Source organism: Nakaseomyces bracarensis (assembly GCF_045282275.1).
Source record: "Nakaseomyces bracarensis strain CBM3 chromosome Unknown Scaff13_0, whole genome shotgun sequence".
NCBI lineage: Eukaryota > Fungi > Ascomycota > Saccharomycetes > Saccharomycetales > Saccharomycetaceae > Nakaseomyces > Nakaseomyces bracarensis.
Genome location: NW_027263959.1, coordinates 270,416 through 294,545, shown reverse-complemented (window position 1 = coordinate 294,545; position 24,130 = coordinate 270,416). Strand labels below are relative to the sequence as shown.

The following is a 24,130-nucleotide window of genomic DNA, read 5'->3' as shown; positions in this document are numbered from 1 at the left end:
ATTGTATACATTTTTTCTTAACATTGATACTTTTGATCTATATTTGTTTAACGGTTTCCTAAAATGGACATAAGGGCAAACCCTTTCTTCTTAATGTTATTTTATTACCTGTTCTTAACCAAATGAATGGATGAACGGTTTTTTTTTATTCAGCGAAATAAATGTACACAAACTTTTCTCTGTCACCCTGTCAAATTTATAAATGTATCCGTACCGTATCACGAAAAAACATTCCTTGTCCCAACAAGAAATCCTTGTTCTCCCCGCTCACCCTGTAGAGGTGTGAGGAGTAGGCATTTTTTCTCTACGGGGTCTTCTCTTTGTACCACGTTATTTCTTTCCCAATAACATATTTTTTTTTTTTGCGTCTCGTTTGTTCAGTCCCCTTCCCTCCCCTGCATAGTATTCTACGCATATTTTTTCCTTGATGTTTTTGTCTGTATTTTTCCTACAGTATTTTTTAAGAGACACGGTTGAAAGTTAAAGGAAAAAATGAAAATTAAAAAAACAGACAAATGTAAACAAACAGGAAAATTTTTTTTTTCCGCTACCTAGTAAACAAAACATTTTTCCTTCCTTTCTCGAAAAATCCACAAATACAAACAACAAAAGACTGACAAAGCCACGTACTAAGGGTACGCGAATACGCCTACTCTTATAAGTTCCTTTTGTACCATACAATTACAATATACACTCTACTAACGCTAATTTGTTCTTGTTTACCCTTTATTGACAATTTTCTTGTTATTACTACGGGCATTTGTTCACAGTTGAGCGAGAGAAAGAGACTTTTGTATGATACATTATTTACATGGTTGTATACAGTTTTATAAAAATTTGATCTCGTAATGAAGAAACCCTTCTAGAAGGAGAAATACAGGCTAGTAAGAGGGAAGAGATGAGGAAGAGAGAGAAGAAAACCTGTCAATTATGAAGATTGTATAACAATGAACAGTAGAGAAGTTGTAGAGTAAGGAAAACTTAAGAAAAAAAAGAAATAATACAGTACTGAGAGAAAACAACAACAAACAAAAACTATTTTTCTCTATCAAAATACACAAACAAAGAAACGAACAGGAAAAATTTTTTTTGTTCATTCTTGAACTCGACTCTTTTTTTTTATAAATAGTGATTAATTCCCTCTTTGTATAAATTATTTATAAAACCAAAAAAAACGAAATTAAAACTTTCTTTATTTCTTGCCATTCATATTTATAAACTATCTTTTGTTTTCCTTGTAAATTCTTTTATTCATTTGGATTATTATTATTTTTTCTAAACAAAAACAAAACCAACTAATCATACAAAGAATTAACAATTTATAAAAATGAAGTTGTCTACCCTATTATACGGTACTGCTTTGGTATCTTCTGTTTATGCCCAAAACTCTACTTCTACATCTGATTCCGATGAAACTGTTCCATCCGGATGTTCTCTAGGTTCTTCAGCCACTGCTACTGCCCAATCCGATTTGGACAAGTACTCTAGTTGTAAGACCTTGGTCGGTAACTTGACCATTACCGGTTCTCTAGGTTCCGCCGCCTTGGCCAACGTCCAAAAGATTGACGGTTCCCTAAGAATTTACAACGCTACCTCTCTAGGTTCTTTTGCTGCCGACTCCGTCAAGGAAATCACCGGTGCTTTGAACATGCAAGATTTGACCATCTTGACCACCGCTTCTTTCGGTGCTCTAGAAGAAGTTGACACCATCAACTTGATCACTTTGCCAGCCATCTCCACTTTCAAGACTAACTTGCAATCTGCTAACAACATCGTCGTCTCCGACACCTCTTTGGAGTCCGTTGAAGGTTTCGGTTCTTTGAAGGAAGTTAACGTCTTGAACATTAACAACAACAGATACTTGAACTCCTTCAACTCCTCTTTAGAATCCGTCTCTGGTGCTTTGCAATTCGCTTCTAACGCCGATGAAACTACTGTCTCTTTCGATGACTTGATCTGGGCCAACAACATCACCATGAGAGATGTCCAAAACATCTCCTTCGCTAACTTGGAGTCTGTTAACGCCTCTCTAGGTTTCATTAACAACACCATGACCTCTTTGAACTTGACTAAGTTGGCTAAGGTCGGTCAAACTTTGTCCGTCATCTCTAACAAGGACTTGAACCTAATGGACTTCAACAACTTGACTGCCGTTGGTGGTGGTTTGGTCGTTGCCAACAACACTAACCTAAAGGTCATCGATGGTTTGAGCGAGGTTACCACTGTCGGTGGTGCTATCGACATCACCGGTAACTTCACCTCCTTGGATCTATCCTCTTTGAAGTCTGTCAGAGGTGGTGCTAATTTCAACACCGTCTCCGGTAACTTCTCCTGTTCTCCATTGAAGTCTCTACAATCTAAGGGTGCCATTCAAGGTGACTCCTTTGTTTGTAAGAACGGTGCTACTTCTACTTCTATCAGCATGTCCTCCAAGTCCTCTTCTGCTTCTAAGTCTTCTTCCTCTTCTTCTGCCTCTGCCTCTGCTTCTGCTGATAGCTCTAACAGCACTTCCTCTGCCACTTCTTCTACCAAGACCAAGAAGTCTAAGGGTGCTGCTGCTCAAGACGTCATCCCAGCTGGCTCCTTCTTCGGTGCCGTTGCTGCCGTTGCCGTAGCTTTGCTATGATAAATGAATTAAAGAAATTATTTAACTTAATTTTTTTTATTCAAAACATTGTATTTTATTAAACCATAAGAGAAAGCACTTGCCTTTTCTATGGATCAAAATTTTATACTACTTTTCATTTCTTATCGCATCTAATAACTAATAGCTCATGAAAGAGATCCATACGCTTTGATACCCTTCGCTTATAATATATTATACAATGTGATCTACGATTACTGTCATTGTTAATTTATTATTTTGTTTATTTTTTTCTCTTTTTGTTTGGTCTTGATAGAAATAGTTACCTTATAATTCTTTTTCATGATTGCTAGGCTATCGCTATAAGTCAAGATAAGTTCTATAATTTTTGAATCCTTAAAAGATATAAAAGAGAAGCCTTTTAAAAAAATTTTTTGATATTCTGAGACTAAGCAATAGTTAGAGATAGTATTAAACAAGGAGGAAAAATATAGAAACAAAATAATGGCATTTCCAAGAATAACAAAAATAAGAAAAAAATAACAAGAAGAGCACAAAGGTCTTTCAGAATATTTAAAAAAAAGACTTCTTTTTTCTTTATTATTTGGATTAATAGACTATGTTCCTACCGAAATGATCCTTTATGAAGCTTTAATATGTTACTATTTTTTTTTTATTTTTTTATTTTTATTCAATTATTTTTCGAATTCAAAATTACGGAACAATACAATACCGAGATAATGTTAAGAAGAAACTTAAAATGAAGAAGGAGGAGTGATTTTTAATGACATTGTCACTATTTATAAATACCCGTGGTATAACCTCCAACCACAAAAGTAATATGGACTGATGTATAAACAGTTTCCAGCAGAAAAATAAGCATAAAAAAGAGGTAAAGAACTCATAAAAATCCTTTTACAACAGCAATCTTTTCATTATACTCTTTTTATCACACTGTTATTCTACATATATATTTTTGTTCTTAAAGTGGAATCCAAGTTAGTGTTCATATTATGAAAGTGTATTGCTATAAAGGATGAATCTTTCCCAAATTTTTATTTTATTTTCCATTGTTTTTCTTTACTATAGTTTAATCAATTAAAGAAAACTCTTATTTTTTTTTTTTATGTAAAAATATAGACTAATCGATACCCCATCATTAAACCGTTACAAAAATTACTAAATTAAGTTTAATTTTTTCATAGTTTTAGCTAAGCCTCCATTCTATTCAAAAAGGTGTGCTGTTCATATCAATGAGATGAGGACCTACTAATAAAGGTGTTAAATTTAAAAAATTATGTCCATAACATTTTTCTTCGTCAAGACGTGAAGTTACCAAAAACAAGAACAACGCATATCTGTCTTCTTCGAAGAAGGACATCCAAAAATGTCCTGATTCAAGTCAAAATAAAGGAGGACATACATACGCGAAAAGTTGTTTCTACCCAAGGAACTCAAGAAAATATCTCAGACGAAATAAAACGTGAGTGCGTGATGAGTTGTTGCTATTTATCTAACAAAGGTTTTTTAAGTATATTGAAAATCTATTATACACAAGTTTTTTTATTTAGCTTTAATTATGTTAATAACATCATCTAACAAATAAAAATATTCTTTCTATTTTTGTTGTTGTCTCTTCAATCTTAACTTTTCAGCAAAAGACAACTTTCCAGTGGAAGCTGGAGTGGCAGCTGGAGTAGCAGCTGGAGTAGCGGCAGATTTACCAGCAAGCTTTCTTTCGATAGCTTCTTCCATTTCTCTTTGCTTTCTAGCAACTTCATCCAAGTTTGTATTTGGAATAACTGGAGCTCTTGGTTGTGAGATAGTTCTTGAGGAAGCGGCCTTCTTTTCCAAAGCCTCTTCCATCTCTCTTTGCTTTCTGGCAATCTCATCCAGCTTAGCTCTTCTTTCAGCTTCTTCAGCAGCCTTCTTTTCTTGCTCACTCTTGGCCAACATTTCTTCGTAACGTTGCTTACGAACTTCTTCAATCTTAGCCTTCTTAGCAGCTTCTAATTTAGCTTCATTTTCAGCACGTAGAGCAGAAAATTTCTCATTGTGAGCCGTCAGCAAACGTTCCTTCAAGGACTTGAAATCGTTGAAAACAGAAGCCACTCTGTTATAGTCTTCCATTTGGGCTTCATGTTCAGCTTTAGCAGCATCAACAATTTTTTGCTTCATGGAGTTGTATTTAGCCTCATCATTGGCTCTTAATTCATCAGCTTCTTTTTGCAAGATTGGGAGTTCAACCTTTCTGTAAGCTCTTTCCAAATGATCCATTCTCTTGACGGCAAAGTTCATACGTTCTTCCAATTCATCCTTGTTCTTGGATAATCTGTTAACGAAATACTTGGTAATATCTGGGATATCCATATCCTTAACTTCATCGTATTCGACCTTAGTACCATTACCCTTAGCGTTCAATTCATCAACCAACTTACGTATTTCACGTTGCTTAACCTCTTCGAATTCACGCTTCTTCTTCTCGACTAAACGACGGTGAGCTTCCTCCTCCAATTTGGCCTCAATGGCAGCTCTCTCTTCCATGATACGTTGTTGTCTCAACTCAGCATCCTTTTCAGCGCTGACAGCATTGGCTTCCATATGTTGTCTTCTTCTTTCTTGATGATTCTTAGCACGTTCTTCAGCGTTTTTCTTCATGTCTTCAATTGTATCTTGAGTATGTTTAATCAAAGCCTCACGAGCAAGTCTGACCTTTTCTAGATAAGAAACCTCAGCGTATTCAGGACCCTCTGCCAATCTTTCATAAAGTTCGGAAAGCCTCTTACGGATGTAATTGTTACGTCTAACAACAGGTTCTGGTTCAGCAACAGCTTCCTCATCAACCTCTTCTGTCTTTTGACCATCTTCAGTTTCGGCGACCTCTTCGTGCTCCTCTTCCTCTTCTTCCTCTTCCTCTTCTTCGTTGGCTTCAGCGACTTCTTCCTTGACAGCAGCAAAAACAACTAATGGGTCCTTGACGAATTTGACATTGTTTTGTTCATGGTTCAATTGGAAAGAAACGTAGTCATCAACGGCAGCTTGCAACAATTGCTTTTCGATGTCCCAGGTAGAAAGCTTCAAAGAAGATGGGAAAGAAACCATTGAATATAGTTCATCAAGGGAAACTTCTTCGTATTTTTGAGAGGCAAAAACAAAAGTTCTTCTAATAACAACGTCTCTGATGTGAGTGGAATATTCAGTAAAGTATGGCTTAGATTCAATCTTTGGTAGCAAGTTTTCTAGCTTACTCTTGAAAGATTCACCATCAAATTCAACTTCCATAATTTGATACAATGATTTAATATCCTCGTCAACTCTAGAGTAGATTGACTCGTTCTCAACAATAGATTGGATGATTTCCTTTCTAGAAGGTTTAGTTTCAATGTCAAGCAAACGGTAAGAACGAGATTGGTGGTTGTAACGGATGTTTGGCAAGTCATCCAATTGAATGGAAAGAGCAGACAACATCATATTCGAAGCATAAGTTTGGAACTCTTCTTCAGTAGCCTTTGGATTAGTGGAGTAAAGTTCATAAAACTTCTTCCAGGCCAAAGTATGCAGAGACTGGTCACCAGAGATTAGGAAAATCTTTACAAGATTTTCGTAATAGTTAGCTAGTGTAGAGCTCTTTGGCTTACGGGTGATGGTCTTCATCAAGTGGTAGACATCATCAGCAACCTTGTACGCTTCGTGCCATAGGCCCAATTTTACAGAAGCATCGACTAATTGGAAACGTTGGTCCAAGTAACGCTGCATAGTATCATTGTCATTTAGATCAACTTGGTTACTATTGAACTTGCTTTGGTGGTAATTAGCAGTGTCCAAATGTTGACGCAACATTTCCGCCAATCTCTTAAATTCATTCTTACGTTGGTTTTTCAAACAGAATTGCATAGTTCTGGAAACAACACCAGAATAAGTGATTTCCAATTGAGAGTTGTTTCTCAACAGATCTAAGGCAGTTCTGTAGGATTCCCAACTGAATCTCATCCATGAAGTTAAAGCTTCGTCATTGAAACCACCAACAGATTGATCTTCTTCGTAAACGGAGGCCAATAGGTTATCTGGTGTGACACCACCTTCCAAATCATCAGCAACTTCCTCCTTTTGCTTTTGCTCTTCAGACTTAGCTTGTTCGGACGCCAACTTCTTTTCAACATAATCAATGAATTTTCTCAAAACAGCACCGACGGAGACCAAACCTTCAGCAGAACCGTGGATTAATTTCTTGTATTGGTACAAGGCATCCTTGATCAACTTACCTTTCTTCAACTCAACACCTAATTCCAAGAACTTGAAAACGATTGGCTCAACTTGAGAAGGAGTAGCATATCTGATTCTCCTAGCTGTAATAAACTCATACAAAGATTGCAGAGCAGCTGGCTTCTCATTGACAGAAATCAACTCATCAGCTCTTTTAAGAGCATTCTCTGGACGTAGTGGGGGTGGAGCCATATTGTAATTGATTGATTGCTGGTCCTATATTGAATTCCTATCAAATAATATGTTCTCAAATTCAAATAGCTAACAAGTAGTTGCTTAGAACATAAATTATATGAAATAGTGTTAAAAGGAAGTAATTACCGTGAGGCCTGTACAACGTTCACCGCCAAAGCAATGAATGGAAGATAAAAAAAATTTTTCAAAAAAAAAAACTTACGTTACCCGCATGGATTGATATCATTTTATACTAAGAGATGTAATACCTATATTTATGGTGATATAGTATGACATTATATATAAATATATAATATCTTTATATCATACAAAGGCCAAATCCTGGCGTTATTAAACCAGATAAACCGACTCTATATTTTTATCTTAGTTTTGTAGCTTATGTTGAGATGGAGATTATATATTCACGAATTACATAGTAAAAAAAAAGGGAAGTTTTAAAAAAATGGATTCATTAAATCGATTGTGTCATTAAATCTACTATCTCGTTTACCGGATCATCATCATGTCTAGCTGTCTCTATGTTGGTTAACGCCTTCTTGATATCAACATTAAATTTAGCCGATGATTGTTGTAGTTGACTAATAACTTGGGACCTACCAGCAGCATCCAAAAATTCAGCATCCTCCATTACTCTATTAAATTCATCCAAAGATGACATATTTGGAATTGCTATTTCATTATCGAAACAACTCAAAATATCCATCTGCTGCAAAACTGAATATGCAGATGTGGTGGTCATAATCAATAAGTGACGATCTTGAGGAGGCTTCCTTTTCAGCGCGACTTTCAGCACCTGCAGAATATTATTAGAGAATCTAGGTCCAATAGGGACCCAGTCAACTAAGGTTTCTATCGAGTCTATTACCAGAATATTCATAGGAGATTTATAAGCGTCTCTGAAAGTGTTGTCTATGTATGAGATCTTAGCCGCCTCTGACATACCAGACAAATCATTAGGGGAGATCATTCTGATAAAAGGAAATTCAGACTTTAAAGCAATTGCAGCAGCCAAAGCAGTCTTACCGGATCCAGGAGGACCATGTATCAAGAGAGATACTAATCTTGACTTGTCACTTTCACGAACTTGACGGACATATCTGGCACCATGCTTTAGAATGGCATTGACACGTTCAGAATAAACAAACATACCACCCTCCACACAAGTTTTCAAATCCTCTTCACTAATACCGAATGCTGGAGTAACTTCACTCAGAGCGTTGAGGAAATCTTGTCTGGTAACCTTTAGCTGCGCAACATCTTTAGCATTTAACTTTGTTGCACCTTGACCAATATTGACACTTTTGTTTATTGCAAAAGAACTGGCACTTTTCACCAAACCTTCGATTTCTGCACCAGAAAAGTTTTTAGTCAACGCAGCTAACTCTGCTAAATTAACATCTCCATCCATCATATTGTTTTCTCTCATTTTTTTTGTCTGAATTTCAAAAATTTGAAGTCTGCCGGGTTCATCTGGCAGGTGAATTTCAACCTGAACTTCAAAACGACCTGGACGTAATAGTGCATTATCAATTAGATCCTTACGATTTGTCATACCAATAACAAGAATATTATTTAGTTGATCAACACCATCCATTTTAGCTAATAGTTGATTAACAACGTTGTCTCCAACCCCTGTACCATCACCTCGAGAACCTCTTTGTTTAAACACAGAATCTAACTCATCAAATATAATGATATGCAGGGAAGACTCTTCACCTTTAGCCTTATACTCTGCCTCAGCATCTTTGAATAAATTACGAATATTTTCCTCAGAAGAACCAACATATTTGCTCAATATTTCTGGACCATTTACGATCTTTGGTTCTTTAGCATTCAACATCATACCAATTTTTCTGGCGATCAGTGTTTTACCAGTACCTGGAGGCCCGAATAACAGCAGACCCTTGACGTGAGAAATACCCAATTTCTCAATAACTGATGGTGGAAAAATTCTACTAGCAAATGCTCTTCTGAAAATCTTTGTGAATTCCTTGTCTAAACCACCAACACCCAAGTCCTCAAATTTAAAATCAGGACGGATAACAGCATTAGATCTCGGTCTCAACGAGTTTGAAGACTTTAAGTTTACCAGTCCATCTCTACCCTTAAAGAAGTTTATCTGAGTTTGCTTGGTCAAGATACCCTTTGTTTCGATACCAGTAGACATTGGTGCAGAAGAATCAATATCACCCAAGTCAATTGCCTGTAGGTTTCTAATCTTCAAATCAAAATAATGGCCCTTAAAGTCCATTATCATATATTGTGTTGGGCTAAATATTTGAGACTCGAAACAGGAGGCAAAATGAGCAGCTAGCTCATCTTGATCAAATGGTGTACTGACGGCTTTGTTTCTTGATCTGAATGATATCTCCATATCTAGGGTACCCAAGTAAGAAGCTTTACCTGAATATTTGAATAAATCAAAGGATTTTGCCTGGACGTCTTGACCTAATGACCATCCACCCCAGGTACGTTGATTACCATTGAATCCGATTGTACCTGGTGCAACTTCATTCGAGTGCCTTGTTGTAAAGACAAATAAGTTGTCAACAATGATATATATATTATCAGGCATATCAGATGGATTAACAGCAGCAACGTTAGCAAGTGCATATGCATTATTAGGACAATTAGCAACTTGTAGCATAATTGGCTTAATCTCAACATTTGTCATGTCAGGAGGCGCATGGCTAATGGAAGCCTTACCAAATCCTGGAAGTTTGAACATATCTTTAGCTATTATGGTAGTTCTGGTTCAAAGATGTTAAAAACACTCAAGCTTAAATCTGGAATAAACCTTCCAGAACAATATGAACCTTTTTCATGTGTAGCTTGTTGTACTTAACTTGCCCTTGAGCCCACAACCAGTAAAATATCACAATCCACGAAAAGAGAGTGAATCTTGTTGACAGCATAACAATTTGAAATGTTTGAATAATCTGTTTAAGATTTTTACAAGAATACATACCACAGCATTCAGCTATGGGTACCTATCGAGTCATAATACTAATTTGCGACCGCTTAAAAAAGCTATTCCCCAAATTACGATTTAAGTTTCTTTACACAAACGAACAACCAAAAAAAAATATTATTACAGTTATCTATCTATATCGTATAATTACTTAACAGGCTTATAAGTTACTCCAATATATTAATCGTTAACTACCCGAGTTTCAGATTTAATGAACTGCTTGAAATCGGTACGTCATCATCATCTAGGTTCAGGCCAAAATTATTTCCTTCTAAATCTGGAGAACCAAACATAGCATCCTCGCTAATCTGAAAATCTAGTTCTTTATTCTCCTCCTCAGTCAAGGGCTTCACAAAAGAATCATCTTCTTTACCTTCATCGTTATCATCTCCATCATTATCTTCTTTATTATCAGATGAATGATTATCTTCGAGGTATTCTGGATCTTCCTCAGGCAGTATGTAAGCTTCTGATAGAGGCCTCTTCTTGTATGCAGTAGATATCTTACCAGTAGGTGGCAATCTAAGCTTTGCACCAATCTTCGGTTTGATGGGCAATTCCTCATCTTCCATTATAACCAATTCATCGTTATCCTCAAGAGGTTTTTGATGGGAGCTTTCCTCACCATCTGCTTCAGCTTCTGTTGTAACTGATTTATTGATTCTCGGTATTGCTGATTTTGTTCTACTATAAGATTCCTCAAGTAGTTTAGACAATAATTTAGGATATTTCCCAGAAATCAAGTCCTTTTTATGAACCTTTTTGTAAATGATATCACTTATTTCCTCTGATTGTAATTTCTTTACCTGTTCTTTTGTTTCACTATCGGTAGCTTGGAATTGGAAGCTCAATAAGGAAATAGGTACCGAATTACTCAATATCCCAAATTCTTGTTCTAGACCCAGTTCTCTAAAACCAAAGAAGTCTTCACCATTCAAATTGGATGCAAAATCACCAGTAACAAAACTCTGACTCTCGTCGTCAAAGTTACGCTCCGAGAGATCTTGTAAAGTAGGACGAAGGAGATCCTTAAGGAAATTTTCAAGTTTAGATTTCACATCTGTCAATTTCTTGGTCTTCTTTTCATATTCTGCCTCGATGTAAGAGTACAAATCATCTGGCTTATTAATACCGTTCTCTAATAAAGTAATTTCTAATAGTTCTGACTTCTTCATTTTATTAACAGAATTAGACTCAAGATGGGTCTTTAATGTCTTCGTAAGATTAGACAAATAGTTCCCTGCTATCTCAGTCAGGATGTTTATAGCAGTAGGCTGTGTTGTTTCAAACCCATTTGACATTGCAATTTTCGAAACATTTTTGTGCATAACTTTCCACATTAGATTCTTATCATGTTTAAAGTCATGATTCTCTAATTGTGAAATTGGATCAATATCGATTTCATCATTAACTTTTTCGAATTTATATTGATGCGAATTTAAAACTTGGCCAGGATTAGATTTATTAAATTGAGTTGAATAAGGGTTCTGTAACATACGGATTAGAGATATTTTATGACAAATATGTCTGATTTCCTGGATTAGCTGGATATTGGTATTTATTTTTGGGGTGAGACCTTTGTCCTTGTTTGCCAACAAGTCGCTTTGTTTGCTCATTCCAAGTTGTAGCATCCTATTAACCGATTCTTCTTCTAGTAAGTCAAGCTCCTGTTGGTCAAGACCCTTATATGAAATATCTGGTAAATTATTCATTATGTCATATTCTTTCAGAAGCATGGAATTATCGGCGTCGAGCTCATTATAACCCTTATCAAAAGGATCTGTATTCGTTTGAATTTCGCCACTAGTTATACTACTATTGGTATAGTTCATGTCATCATCTTCTTGCTTTAGAACTGCTGTCCCAAACCCATTTTTCATTATAGAGTTCTGTTCCATCTGTAACCTGAAAGTTTCAAGAGCCTTTTGATCTTTGTACTCTTTAAATAATTCAAAAAATGGCTTCATCCGTGTTGGATTCTTTAACAGTGCCTGTAAACCAGAATTTAATACACCATCCTTGAAGTACTCGGAACGTTTCATACAAATTTCCGCCCTAATATTTGCAGTTAAGCTTTTCCATACAGATAACTCCACATCATCCTTATCATCATCCTTTTCCACAATAAAAGTTTGAGCATCTTCATCTTCCTCTTCCTCTTCATCTTCCTCTTCCTCTTCCTCTTCCTCTTCCTCCTCTTCCTCCTCAACCTCACCATTTTTTTCCACCTCAGATTTTTCTCCTAAAGTTTCTTCTTCATGTTCAATTTCTCTATCTTCAGCCTTTCTTTCTATTTTGTCATTACATACAGGATCTTTTATTTCGCTCTTATTTTTTTCATCTTTGGGTTGTTTAGAACTTTCAGCAGATATTGTTTTATTTACATTATCTTTTTTTTCGTCATCGTTTATTATAACATCATTTTTATAACTATGATCATCAATGTCACTTCCACGACCTGCATTATCCTTATCAGCTTCTCTATCTTGATCATGGTTCTCATTTTCGCCCCGATCAATGTCATCCTTTTTATCATGCACGGTTTTTTCTTCTTTATCATCTTTAGCAATATCCTTGTTAACGGAATTTATATCTTTTGGCATGGCAGTAGTATTCTCACCGGCAACGGATGTCGAATCAATTTCTTCACCATTTTCATGTTCATTTTCTTCAATTTCAAACTCCTTGCTTTCTTTTTTATGGTCTAGTTGGCCTTTGCCGTTCTCTTCACCCTCTTTAACTGATTCAACATCCTCTTTAGAAGTACTCGTGTTACTGTCCTTTGCTAGCTTATGAGCGCCCATCGTCAATCCCTTTCTACCTGAGCCAGCCACTTCCTCCTGTTCTTTCTCGTCATCATTATCTTTGTAGTCCTTATCCCTATCCATTTCTTCTAGTTCTCGCTCAACATCAACTCTATTTCTGATAGTTATATTTGGTATCAGTGGGATTAGTTGCAGTGATTTCTTTTGCATCGCAATAGCATGTGCTCTTAAGAAATGGGATGGGTCAGAATTATACGTCAGACAGTTTTTCCAAATCAACATGACATCATCAACAAATTCTTGCTTAGAGTTGTATTGAAAGGATTTTAATTTCTTTAGGACAGTATTTAAATCCATGGATTTTTTTATAATAAGGTGGTAGTTAGGTGCATCCTTTTTACTAACTTTATTTAGGAAAGGCGTAGAATGCTCAGTGTAATTTCTCAATTCCATAACAACTCTCTCACATGCTTCATAAAGTTCTTCTTGCCCTATTCTTTCATCAGAAGTCCACTTAGATCTATTTTTTCTCACTTCTGTTAACAAATGTTTTAATTCATAATCAGAAATATTTAGTTTATCTTTATTATTCTGAATAGAGGATAGCAAATGCTTTAAGGAGAGATTTTCTATCCCCAGACCGACAGGAAGATTCTTAATTTTTTTATTACTGTTTCCTTGTTCGTCAGTAATCTGGTCACCATCTTCATCTTCTTCATCTTCCCTTTCACGCTTGCGGTGACGTTTCGGCACTACTATTTTGGCATCATCATCATCATCATCATCATCATCATCATCTGAACCGTCAATGTTTAGCTTATGGCTTTTTTCTCCATCATCAAGTAAATCTGAGGTTGTAGTCATCTTTTGATCACTTCTCTGCAGCTTTAACTTTTTAAGCATAGTCTCCCTATCATTCTCTAAGGAATGGAATATGCTGTTAGAGTTTTCAAGAATTTTTTCTTCAATATCATTTGGGTTCAGAAACTTAGTTAAGGTACTCTTTGATATCACAATATTAATTATCAGTTTATTACTGTCGGGATCTCTTTCAATTCCGTTGCTATTTGATTCAGAAATATCAGGACTTTTATCCTCTGTAGATGGTATCTTCTCTTCTTCTTCATCGAAATCGTAATCATCATCTTCATCCTCATTTGGTGCCCTTGAAGTGAAGAGATTATTGCTCTCAGATTGATTTTGATTCGATTCTATATCAGCTTCTGCAACTTGCAGCTCGTTATTCAGCTCTTCCAATAGTTTATTAAGATCATTGTCGATTCCAAATTGTGAGAGAACGTACCTTACTTTCAATGACAGGTTTGCCACGAATAAATACCCGTCAATCTGATCTTTTAGGGCATCTAAATCAAGTTGGGAGAGGTCTTCGTCATTATATGTCCGAGAGTATTCATTGTCCTCTATACTCTGATCCATTGCAGACTCATTTTCTTTCTTTAGTACAACTATTTCTTGCTTGTCCTTTTGATCTTCATTATTCCGAGTATCAATAGAGACCTTCAATTGGAGATTTCCGCTCATAAATTCCTTCCATACTGTTCCATCTATCTTATTATATTCTAGTATACTGGATAGCACTATCAACTGTTGATTGGTTAAGAATGCCTCAAAATTTCCACTCTCGAATAGTTTTTCAGTAACTATCAGAAGGAATTGGAGGTCATATATACTAGAATACGTCATTTGATATCGTATTTATTTCTGACTCAATAAACCTGTCTTGTCGTGTTAGGTTTTTCCAATACTTCCTATGATGTTTAATCAATTTAAGGTAAACGGAGAAAAAAATGAACAAATATTAGATTAAAAACAAAAACGGACTTGAATAATCTTTATTACAGTGTATCCTTTGATACAATTAAAAAAAAATCTGCGCTGGAGGTAAAATCGTAGTACTGATTAACAAATTTTTATTATTATTATCAACTCTCTCTTTATTTATTTTTTTTTTTTTTTACAAGCAAACTGTAGAAAGGTATTTTCTATATTATTTTTTTAACCCAGCTAAAATAACACACAAGAGAGTTATGTTTTTCTTTGACTTTTTCAATTAGTTCAGATATAATTCTTTACTTATTAACCTTTTTACTCTTTAAAAATAAAAACTCATCTATCTCTTCAATTGACAATATACACTAGCAATAACTACTCGTTAACTTTTTCATTCACTTTCGCATCTCACAAAGTTACACACGCCCTTTTACGTAAATAGTGTACAAGTCACGTGACAAATTTCTCTTGGCTAACGTAAACAAGCCAGTTGTAATAACAAGATGGATTAGCATAGTTATAAATCAGGGACACAATTACTATATTAACCATATTGGGGCAATAATTATTTAAGATACATTTTTATCTAAAAAAATGATTTAGAAAAAAAAACGCTTAACCTTAGAACCTCATCATTATAGAGATTATATGTCATCAAAGAAGGAACAAAAAAACATTTAGAACTACAACTTCTCTCAAACATAAAATAAATCTAATTTGTGAAGTTGTACCTACATATTATATTTTTGATTGAATAAATTCAATTGATGAGTATTCAACCTTACACCCCTTGTACAATTATTTCGTTATGCAAGGTGTATTCTTGAAACTGCAAGGAAATCATTTTCATTTAATATATATAATTATCATTGCTAATGTTCAAGTTTCATTTTCCTACTATACTTTAATTCCACATAACACTTCTTTGGCCTTAATCATTATAATTTAGTTCAAAAATATATATAAATGTAAACGCTATCTCGTTTCTTCAAAATATTAAATACAAGTGATATGCAGTGTTACCGAATGACATTGCTCTCACAGAACTCCATGCAGTCCTATAGATCAATTCTTTCATCATTGTTATTTCTTTTTTTTTCTTGTCCTTTATTTTGTATGTCCCACCCCTTCCATATTATTTCTATTTTCCTATTTTAATTTAAGTACCGGTATCTCGAAGAAACTTACGTACAAGAGATAAGAAAAAAATTATAATTCGGAGGAACATCGAAGCATTTCCGGTTGCCTATTTCCTCTGCCTACGATGGTATGATGTTATTGTTTTTTTTTTCCAAGTCTTGCTGCATTATCGTTGTATATCCTTTTCCCTTGTCTTTAATTATTTTAAATGAAATACGATAAGGGGATGCGGAACTAAATTTGACATCAGTAGACTAACTTCGTTTCGTCTTGTATTTATAATGTAGGAGTATCAGTTCTGTAAGTGATAAACAAAAGGGGAAAGAGTTACCGTTGGGAAGGCAGAAAATAAGACTCCGTCTGCAGACATTCTATGTGTCAGGTGCTGTCTACCGTTTCAAAAACGATAAGTACGATAATAACGAAGAAAAGACGAACTCTTAAACAAGAACGAGACAGAGATATGATTTCAGGTTTTTTTTTTTTTGAAATTATAATTATATATTTATATTTTTTATTTTTCATTTTTTATTTTTGCAGTTTATATTTATTTCGTTTCATTTCATTTCAGAGAGAGTGATTTTTTGGTTTCTTTGTTAATATCCAGTCAATTATTTATGTGATTATTTTTTATTTGTATATTATTTTATTTCTTGTTTTATTTGACTCAATTTAAAAAAAGAAGAAGAAGAAATAACGAACTTTTGATATGATGTTATTAGAGTCTGTAGGGACGAATGTTAGGAACTCTATTTTAAATGAACTCTAATATTGACAAATTGAACCCTTTTTTTTTTTTTTTTATTTTCCCGACATCAAATCTTTCCTACGTGATTAGTCTGCTTACTACTATTTTTCCAATAGGACTCATCCCATATCTATCCTGCATAGATTTCTTACGTCTCCACCATTCTCGTTTCGTCATCTTATATTTTAAACTCCCTCACAACTTATCTGTTCAATGTTTTCTAAGTAAAACTGTTACAGATAATGAGATGTTCTTCATTGCATCACGCTGTATCCCAAAAAAAAAAAGTAATGTTTGTGTTTAATTAACAATGAACATTTGGTTTATCACTCCGTAAGAACACTGCGTACAAAATATATCCCCACTTATTACACTTTTTATTTTTATTTTTCGATTACCCACAAAGACCCTTTTTTTTATTAAAAGGTTTTTTTTAACTCTCTTAGATAATGCTGTACTATCCCTCCCTTCCCTGCCACCTCATCCACCACAAGGAAAGTATTTTGTAGATCACGGGAATTTCTGTGTGTGTGTGTAATACCAGGACATATTTTGTATTTCAAGCATATACCAAGGCAGCACAACAAAATGGAACCCCTACAGATAAAATTCCATTGGGAATACTGTGGGAAAGAGAACGGAGACCCTACAGAAAAAATAGTCTAAAAAACTAGCTGGAGAGAAGATGACGGGCCGACATTTCGTTCTGTAGGGACGGGATCTATGGGTCTGCGAACGGGAGCAATACAGTCCTCCCCATTCTTCTAAGGAATAACAAAGCAAACACAAGCAACAACAACAAAAAAAAGAAAATAAAATGATGTACTGCGGAACATTCTTAGATGTAGTCAATAAATTACTAATTAATTTCTTTTTTTTCCTTTATAACAAAAATAAAAATCAACAACGAAGGAATACAAAAAAAAAAAATCAAACGATATACATATGTTAGGGTGGTCTCAACGGTATCCGCATGAGTTTAACGGTTACAAAACGTTTCATTAAAATTTTTCCTACATAAATATGGGATTAAACTCAATAAAACAATAATTCCTATTACACTTAAAGTAAGACTAAAATAAAGATTAACGAAAAAACAAAACAAAACAAGAAGTATTTGGTTTCTGAAAATAATTGATATTATATATATTTTATTATAATCATTATCTTTAAATTTTTTTATTTAAAAGACTGTAATTCAAAAATAAAAAAAATAGAAAGAAAAAACACTATAAAAAGTAATAAAGGTACAAATAAAACCCCAAACCAAACCAAAGAAATACCATAAATACTCAAGCTTTCGATACAACTACTTGCTAAAGTGGAGAAGAGATACAACAACAAAAGCATAACTCAAAATCTGGTTTTTTTGAAGAGTGAGTAGAAGAAAGAGAATAAATAAAAATTAAAAGGAAGAACTGAAAACAAAATAACCTAGATGACTAAAACGGAATCAGAGAATAATTCTAATACGGATAGTGGAAGTGATAGTAATACAGGCAATACTGACAATGGGCATAGTTCGAGTACCAGCACCAGTACGAGCAACAGCACCAGTAATAGTGCCAGTAACAGTAATATCAATAATGATAATAAATGGCCTATGGATGTAGAGGCTGCATTTGTGGAGGCTCTTGGTATTATTGTGAAAAACGGGACTTCTAAAATAAAGATACGAGATCGTAATTACGGAAGGAATGAGTTGATCTCAATGTATATTTGGTACAAAACAGGTAAATATAGAACGAAGAAGCAAATATCTTCTCATATCCAAGTATGGAAGAAGTCATTACTCGCGAAGAGGAGATCTAGTCTGCTGACCAACGAGAATGAGACCTATGTGCTTGAACTGATAGAAAATGGTCCCGCTCAAAATGATGAAACAACGCGTTATTTCTTCAACTTTTTTGAGACGATAATTGCTACTAGTCTGGGTTCTTATCCTGCTTTTGCGATTTCTCATAGACCAACGCTGATCGCCCCTAATGTAACCCTTCCGTTGCCTATGATGTCACAACAGTGGTATTATCCACCACCACCTCCAGATGGATACTACTATCCTCCTCCACAAGCTGTGTATAATTTCAATTTTCCAAATGTTATGCCCAATATGGCTACAAATAATAACTTGAGCAATCCTAATTTTAGTAATACATCAAACAATTTTGATTCGAATATCTCAAAAAATACTAGAGGTCCTAGCGATGTCAATACATTTTTGACTAATAAACAAAATAATATGAGCCATGATGGGCAAAATATTAATGGTGACTCTAATACTAGTAAAACTAAGAGTGAAGACGCTAATAACAAACATCTTAATAGTGAAAATGGTATTAAAAGCAATAACAACAAGAGTGGTAGTACTGTAGATCCTAGTACTCAAAAAAATAATCTGCCGTATCCTTTATTTCCAAATGCCAATAACACAAACATGAACCAATTTTACTATAATGGTTACCGTTACAATCCCCCAACAATGAACAACAATCAATCAATAGGTACTCCCAACAGTATTGATAAAGGTAATAATTTACCTTTAAATCCTAGTCCAATTATGAATGGCCATAGTTACCCAATGAATCCAAACTCTAACGGTGGAATGCAACAATACCCACATTATGGAAATCCAAACTACTACGTACCGTCGAATATGCAAATGCAACCATCAATAATACAAAACTCTTACACGAATAACAATACCACTAATATAACGAATAACCATGGATCTTTACCAAATATCCATACTGGTTTTGATATGAATAACGCTAATAGATCAAATGTACTTACTCCTCCATTCAGACAAACAGATGGTATGAAGGACAAAAATATATTGAACAAAACTGAAACTAAAGAAACTCTTCCTTCTTTTAATACTTCCAATGAACTGCCGTCTCTTGGCTCATTTAATAAAAAAGTCGAGCCAAAATTAGAACAAAGTAGATAGCAAAACTACTAACTGCATATCTTCAAACATACTTGAAATCTTAATTTCATATTCCTTAAAAAATTTTCTGTTGGAGCCAAGATATATTCCAAAAACAAAAAATGAGAAGAAATAAAAAAATCCAAAATAAAAAATATATGAATACACATCCCCACACTTTTCATTTTCATTTTTTCATTTTCATTTTATGTTAATTTATTTTCGTTTCACTTACCTGTTTTTTGCTCTATTCAGTAATCATTAACCCAATCAACCTTATAGAGTTGTCATTCTTTGAAGCACTATTTTATTTTTTTACGGACCACAATCACCAATCACCAAATCCTTGTGCTATAAACATTCAAAAACAACAACAAAAAAATGGACACTTTACTCAAAGGAAATACCAGCAGGACTTGTGTTTTATTTTTTTTTTATTTTTATATTCTTTGGTTTTTGAAATCAAAGTGAAGCCGAATTTCATATATTGTATCAATTGTCATTATGTCTTAATATGCTATATTTAATGTATTATCTCATTCATTTTTTCTTTCTTTTCTTTATTATCAGTATGTCCAAATCATAGTAAATTTGTTATCTCAAGAAATAAAGAAGATAAGTCCCTACTCCCACATTCTGATAAAAATACAATTCAATAAATATCTTTTTTTATGTAGAACACATCCACTTCTTTAAAAGGGTGAATGTATAAATGCAAATTGACATATAACATCGAATAAAAGAAGAACAAATAAAAAATATTGTGATTATATAAGAAAGATAAGATATATAATCAGCAAGCAGTAAAAATAGAAAAGAGAAAAAAAATTGAACAAAAAAAAGCTGGCCAAGCCAATTCAAATCGTCGATGCCTCTCTTACGTAAAATTCATTCTCCAGCTCCTCCCCCACGTAGATTTTACGCGATCTGAGTATTTAAATTTGTAAAGTTGCGAAGATCTTGATTCCATTTGAGCTAGTATTTTTTTTGTTCTTCTCCTCCCTCGTCCAATTGTCAATTAAAATAATATCCGAAGGGAAGGGAAAAGGTAAATAAAAGATCCCTTCTAGAGGCAGCCGTGCCAACCAATTAAACATTCTTTGCAGGGTCCTTCCAACGAATGTTGACCCCACTATTAAATCGTTAAACCAAAATCAAAATCGAACGAGTAAAAAAACAACCAAACTTAAAGAACACGAGTGGTGCCCTTCTGATGTTTCTAAGCAAGATTTTCATGAAATATATACATACACTTGTAGCTATATCTTATTTTTCTCGGTATTTGACGAATGTAGAAGTGAGCAAAACAGAGAGAGAGCAGCACTTAGAGAGCACCGTACTAAGGACCATCGACCTGAGATTTAATGTACTTCTATTATTGCCTTCGCTATTATTGAAGAGTATTATTGCTTTAGAAGCTCAAAGAAATCCGTTAGATCCTAATTAGCACACTACTACAATATACCAGTGGGTGTCTTATCTTTAATATTTATCTTTTTTTATTTTATTTTGTTAACTCTTTCGGTAACTCATTTAATTTCTTTCTTTTTTTTTTTTACCACCTTTTTTTTTTTCAAAATTAATTCATATTAATCATTAGTTTGACTCAACTTATATAATGCTAATACTCTTCTCACGACGATCTTTTTTTTGTTTTTATTAGATTATACATCTTTATCAATTGATTCTATTCAATTATTTTATTTTATTTTTTATTTTTCAATTACTTAATCTTATACCATAGGTAGAATCATAGAACAGATATACTTTTTTTTTCAAACAAACATCCATGACTATGTTAAAAAGGTATATCTCTCGAAGACTCTACCAGACACTCTCCGGTACCAAATTGTCTGATAAACTTATCAGCAATGCTAAGAAGGAAATTGATACTCTGAAGCTCACCACAGATTTTGAGCCTACTTTGAAAATTTTACAAGTTGGTAACAGAATGGACTCTTCAACATATGTAAAGATGAAACTAAAGAAATCGGAACAAAGCGGCGTTAACTGTGTCGTTGAAAAGTTACCTGAAAATATTTCTGAGTTTGAACTATTGAATAAAATTGATAAGATCAACAATGACAACTCAATCCATGGGTTGTTAATACAACTTCCATTACCCAAACACCTAAACGAAACGATTATTACGAACTCAGTGTCTTTAGAGAAGGATGTTGATGGGTTCCATATTTTTAATGCTGGTGAATTGACAAAGAAAGAAGGGACTCCCAAGTTTATTCCTTGTACCCCTAATGGTTGTCTTGAACTTCTCAAGGAACACAATATCTCTGTTGAAGGAAAAAATGCTGTTGTTATCGGGAGATCAAGTATTGTTGGAACACCAATTACTTCTCTACTAAGGAACTTAAATGCCACTGTAACACAATGTCACAGTAAAACCAGAAATTTACCTGAAATTCTAAAAGGCGCTGATATTGTCGTAGCTGCATGTGGTAAGCCAAACTTTATCAAAGGTGAATGGTTGAAAGACGGTGTAGTAGTTATTGATGTGGGTATTAACCATGTAGAGGATCCCAAAAAGAAATCAGGCTATAAATTAGTTGGAGACGTGGAATTTGAAACGGCATCCAAGAAGGCCTCCTATATTACCCCAGTGCCCGGTGGTGTCGGTCCAATGACGGTTGCTATGCTTGTCTCAAATGTACTTGTAGCCGCTAAGAGACAATTGAAAGCTTTCCAAAAACTTCCAGAAATCTCTCCATTGCCATTAGAGCTGAAGAAGCCTGTCCCTTCAGATTTTGAAATCTCAAAAAAACAAGAGCCAAAACATATTAGCCAACTGGCACAAGAACTAGGTCTTCACCCTGATGAACTTGAGTTGCACGGTCATTACAAAGCTAAAATATCTACTTCTGTGCTTGATAGATACAGATCGAAAAAGAATGGTAAATACGTTTTAGTTGCCGGTATTACACCAACACCGCTAGGAGAAGGTAAATCCACTACTACTATGGGTATAGTCCAAGCTCTTACTGCTCATTTAGGAAAACCTTCCATTGCTAATGTCCGACAACCATCAATGGGCCCTACTTTTGGTGTTAAAGGTGGTGCCGCAGGGGGTGGATACGCTCAAGTCATTCCCATGGACGAATTCAATCGACACTTAACTGGTGATATTCATGCAGTTGGTGTTGCAAATAATTTGCTTGCCGCTGCCATTGATACACGTATGTTACATGAATCGACTATTAAGAATGATACAAAATTTTATGATAAATTAGTACCAGAAAAGAGTGGTATCCGTAAGTTCTCCCCATGTATGAATAGAAGACTAAAAAGACTCGGAATCAATAAAACAGACCCTTCATCATTGACTCCAGAAGAAATTAATAAATTTTCAAGACTCAATATAGAGCCCACATCCATAAATATCAAACGTGTGGTTGATGTTAACGACAGGATGCTAAGACAAATCACAATAGGTCAAGCTGCAACTGAAAAAGGAAGAACGAGAGAAACTGGCTTCGACATCACTGTAGCTTCTGAGTTGATGGCAATTCTAGCATTAACTACTAGTATGAAAGATATGAAAAACAGAGTGGGCAGCATGGTGGTCGCATCAGATAAAAATGGGAAACCTGTGACAGTTGATGATATAGGATGTACTGGCGCTTTAATTGCGTTATTGAAAGACACTATAAAACCTAATCTAATGCAGACTTTAGAAGGAACACCCGTTTTAGTACATGCTGGTCCATTTGCAAATATTTCCATTGGCGCTTCTTCGGTTATGGCTGATTTAATTGGTTTGAAATTAATGGGGACCTCCCTACCAGAACAGGAACCTGGCTACGTTGTAACCGAGGCTGGGTTTGACTTTACAATGGGTGGCGAAAGATTCTTTAATATTAAATGTAGATCTTCCGGCCTTGTTCCTGATTCCGTCGTTCTTGTTGCAACAGTTAGGGCCATTAAATCGCATGGTGGTGCACCTGAAGTTAAGCCTGGTCAAGCTTTACCACATGAATATGTTGAAGAGAATCTAGAATATGTGAAAAAAGGTGTAGCAAACCTAGTTAAACAAATTGAGAATGTAAAACAATTTGGTGTTCCTGTTGTTGTTGCAATTAATAAATTTGAAACTGATAGTGATGCTGAAATAAATATAATCAAAGAATCGAGTATAGCTGCAGGTGCTGAAGATGCTGTTTTAACAAACCATTGGGAAGAGGGTGGAAAAGGTGCTATTCCTTTAGCCAAAGCCATTATGAATTCCTGTGATCATCCTAAAAACTTCTCATTTCTCTACGATTTGGATCTCTCTATTGAAGAAAAACTAAACCGTATTGTTACAAAAATGTATGGTGGTGCTAAAATCGAGCTTTCTCCAGAAGCTGCTAAAAAGGTTCAGTTATACACTGAACAAGGTTTTGATAAATTACCTATATGTATTGCGAAGACTCAGTACTCTTTATCTCATGATCCTAAACTGAAAGGTGTCCCTAGAGATTTCACAGTTCCAATTAGGGATATAAGGGCATCGATAGGTGCAGGATATTTATATGCTTTGGCAGCAGAAATTCAAACTATCCCAGGGCTATCTGTCCATGCTGGTTATCTTGATGTGGAAGTGAAGGATAATGGTGAGATAGACGGATTATTCTAACGATTATAAATATTCTTTATACTAATATTCAACCCCACTATATTATTGTATTTTTTACTGGATGTACGAATTTTAAAAACATCATTTAAAGGAATATATAATATTTAAGAACACCAT

The 24,130-nt window shown here is 34.6% G+C and overlaps 6 protein-coding genes across 6 annotated transcripts; 3 read left to right on the top strand and 3 right to left on the bottom strand.

Moving 5' to 3' along the window:
* Positions 1 to 1,327: 1,327 nt before the first annotated feature.
* Positions 1,328 to 2,626, top strand: ECM33 (Ecm33p; the record flags this gene model as incomplete). The annotated part of the gene is made up of 1 exon (XM_071054313.1): positions 1,328 to 2,626. The coding sequence occupies one exon, from the start codon at positions 1,328 to 1,330 to the stop codon at positions 2,624 to 2,626; it is 1,299 nt and encodes a 432-aa protein (XP_070909006.1).
* A 1,575-nt stretch (positions 2,627 to 4,201) lies between these two features.
* Positions 4,202 to 7,039, bottom strand: RPG1 (translation initiation factor eIF3 core subunit a; the record flags this gene model as incomplete). Its single annotated transcript, XM_071054312.1, has 1 exon — positions 4,202 to 7,039. One exon carries the CDS (start codon positions 7,037 to 7,039, stop codon positions 4,202 to 4,204), a length of 2,838 nt encoding a protein of 945 aa, XP_070909005.1.
* Positions 7,040 to 7,493: 454 nt separating this feature from the next.
* SEC18 (AAA family ATPase SEC18) lies at positions 7,494 to 9,770 on the bottom strand (the record flags this gene model as incomplete). Its single annotated transcript, XM_071054311.1, has 1 exon — positions 7,494 to 9,770. One exon carries the CDS (start codon positions 9,768 to 9,770, stop codon positions 7,494 to 7,496), a length of 2,277 nt encoding a protein of 758 aa, XP_070909004.1.
* A 434-nt stretch (positions 9,771 to 10,204) lies between these two features.
* SPT7 (SAGA histone acetyltransferase complex subunit SPT7) lies at positions 10,205 to 14,482 on the bottom strand (the record flags this gene model as incomplete). The annotated part of the gene is made up of 1 exon (XM_071054310.1): positions 10,205 to 14,482. The coding sequence occupies one exon, from the start codon at positions 14,480 to 14,482 to the stop codon at positions 10,205 to 10,207; it is 4,278 nt and encodes a 1,425-aa protein (XP_070909003.1).
* A 3,413-nt stretch (positions 14,483 to 17,895) lies between these two features.
* Positions 17,896 to 19,404, top strand: TEC1 (Tec1p; the record flags this gene model as incomplete). Its single annotated transcript, XM_071054309.1, has 1 exon — positions 17,896 to 19,404. The coding sequence occupies one exon, from the start codon at positions 17,896 to 17,898 to the stop codon at positions 19,402 to 19,404; it is 1,509 nt and encodes a 502-aa protein (XP_070909002.1).
* Positions 19,405 to 21,172: 1,768 nt separating this feature from the next.
* On the top strand, positions 21,173 to 24,013 carry MIS1 (trifunctional formate-tetrahydrofolate ligase/methenyltetrahydrofolate cyclohydrolase/methylenetetrahydrofolate dehydrogenase MIS1; the record flags this gene model as incomplete). Its single annotated transcript, XM_071054308.1, has 1 exon — positions 21,173 to 24,013. The coding sequence occupies one exon, from the start codon at positions 21,173 to 21,175 to the stop codon at positions 24,011 to 24,013; it is 2,841 nt and encodes a 946-aa protein (XP_070909001.1).
* Between the last annotated feature and the right edge of the window lie 117 nt (positions 24,014 to 24,130).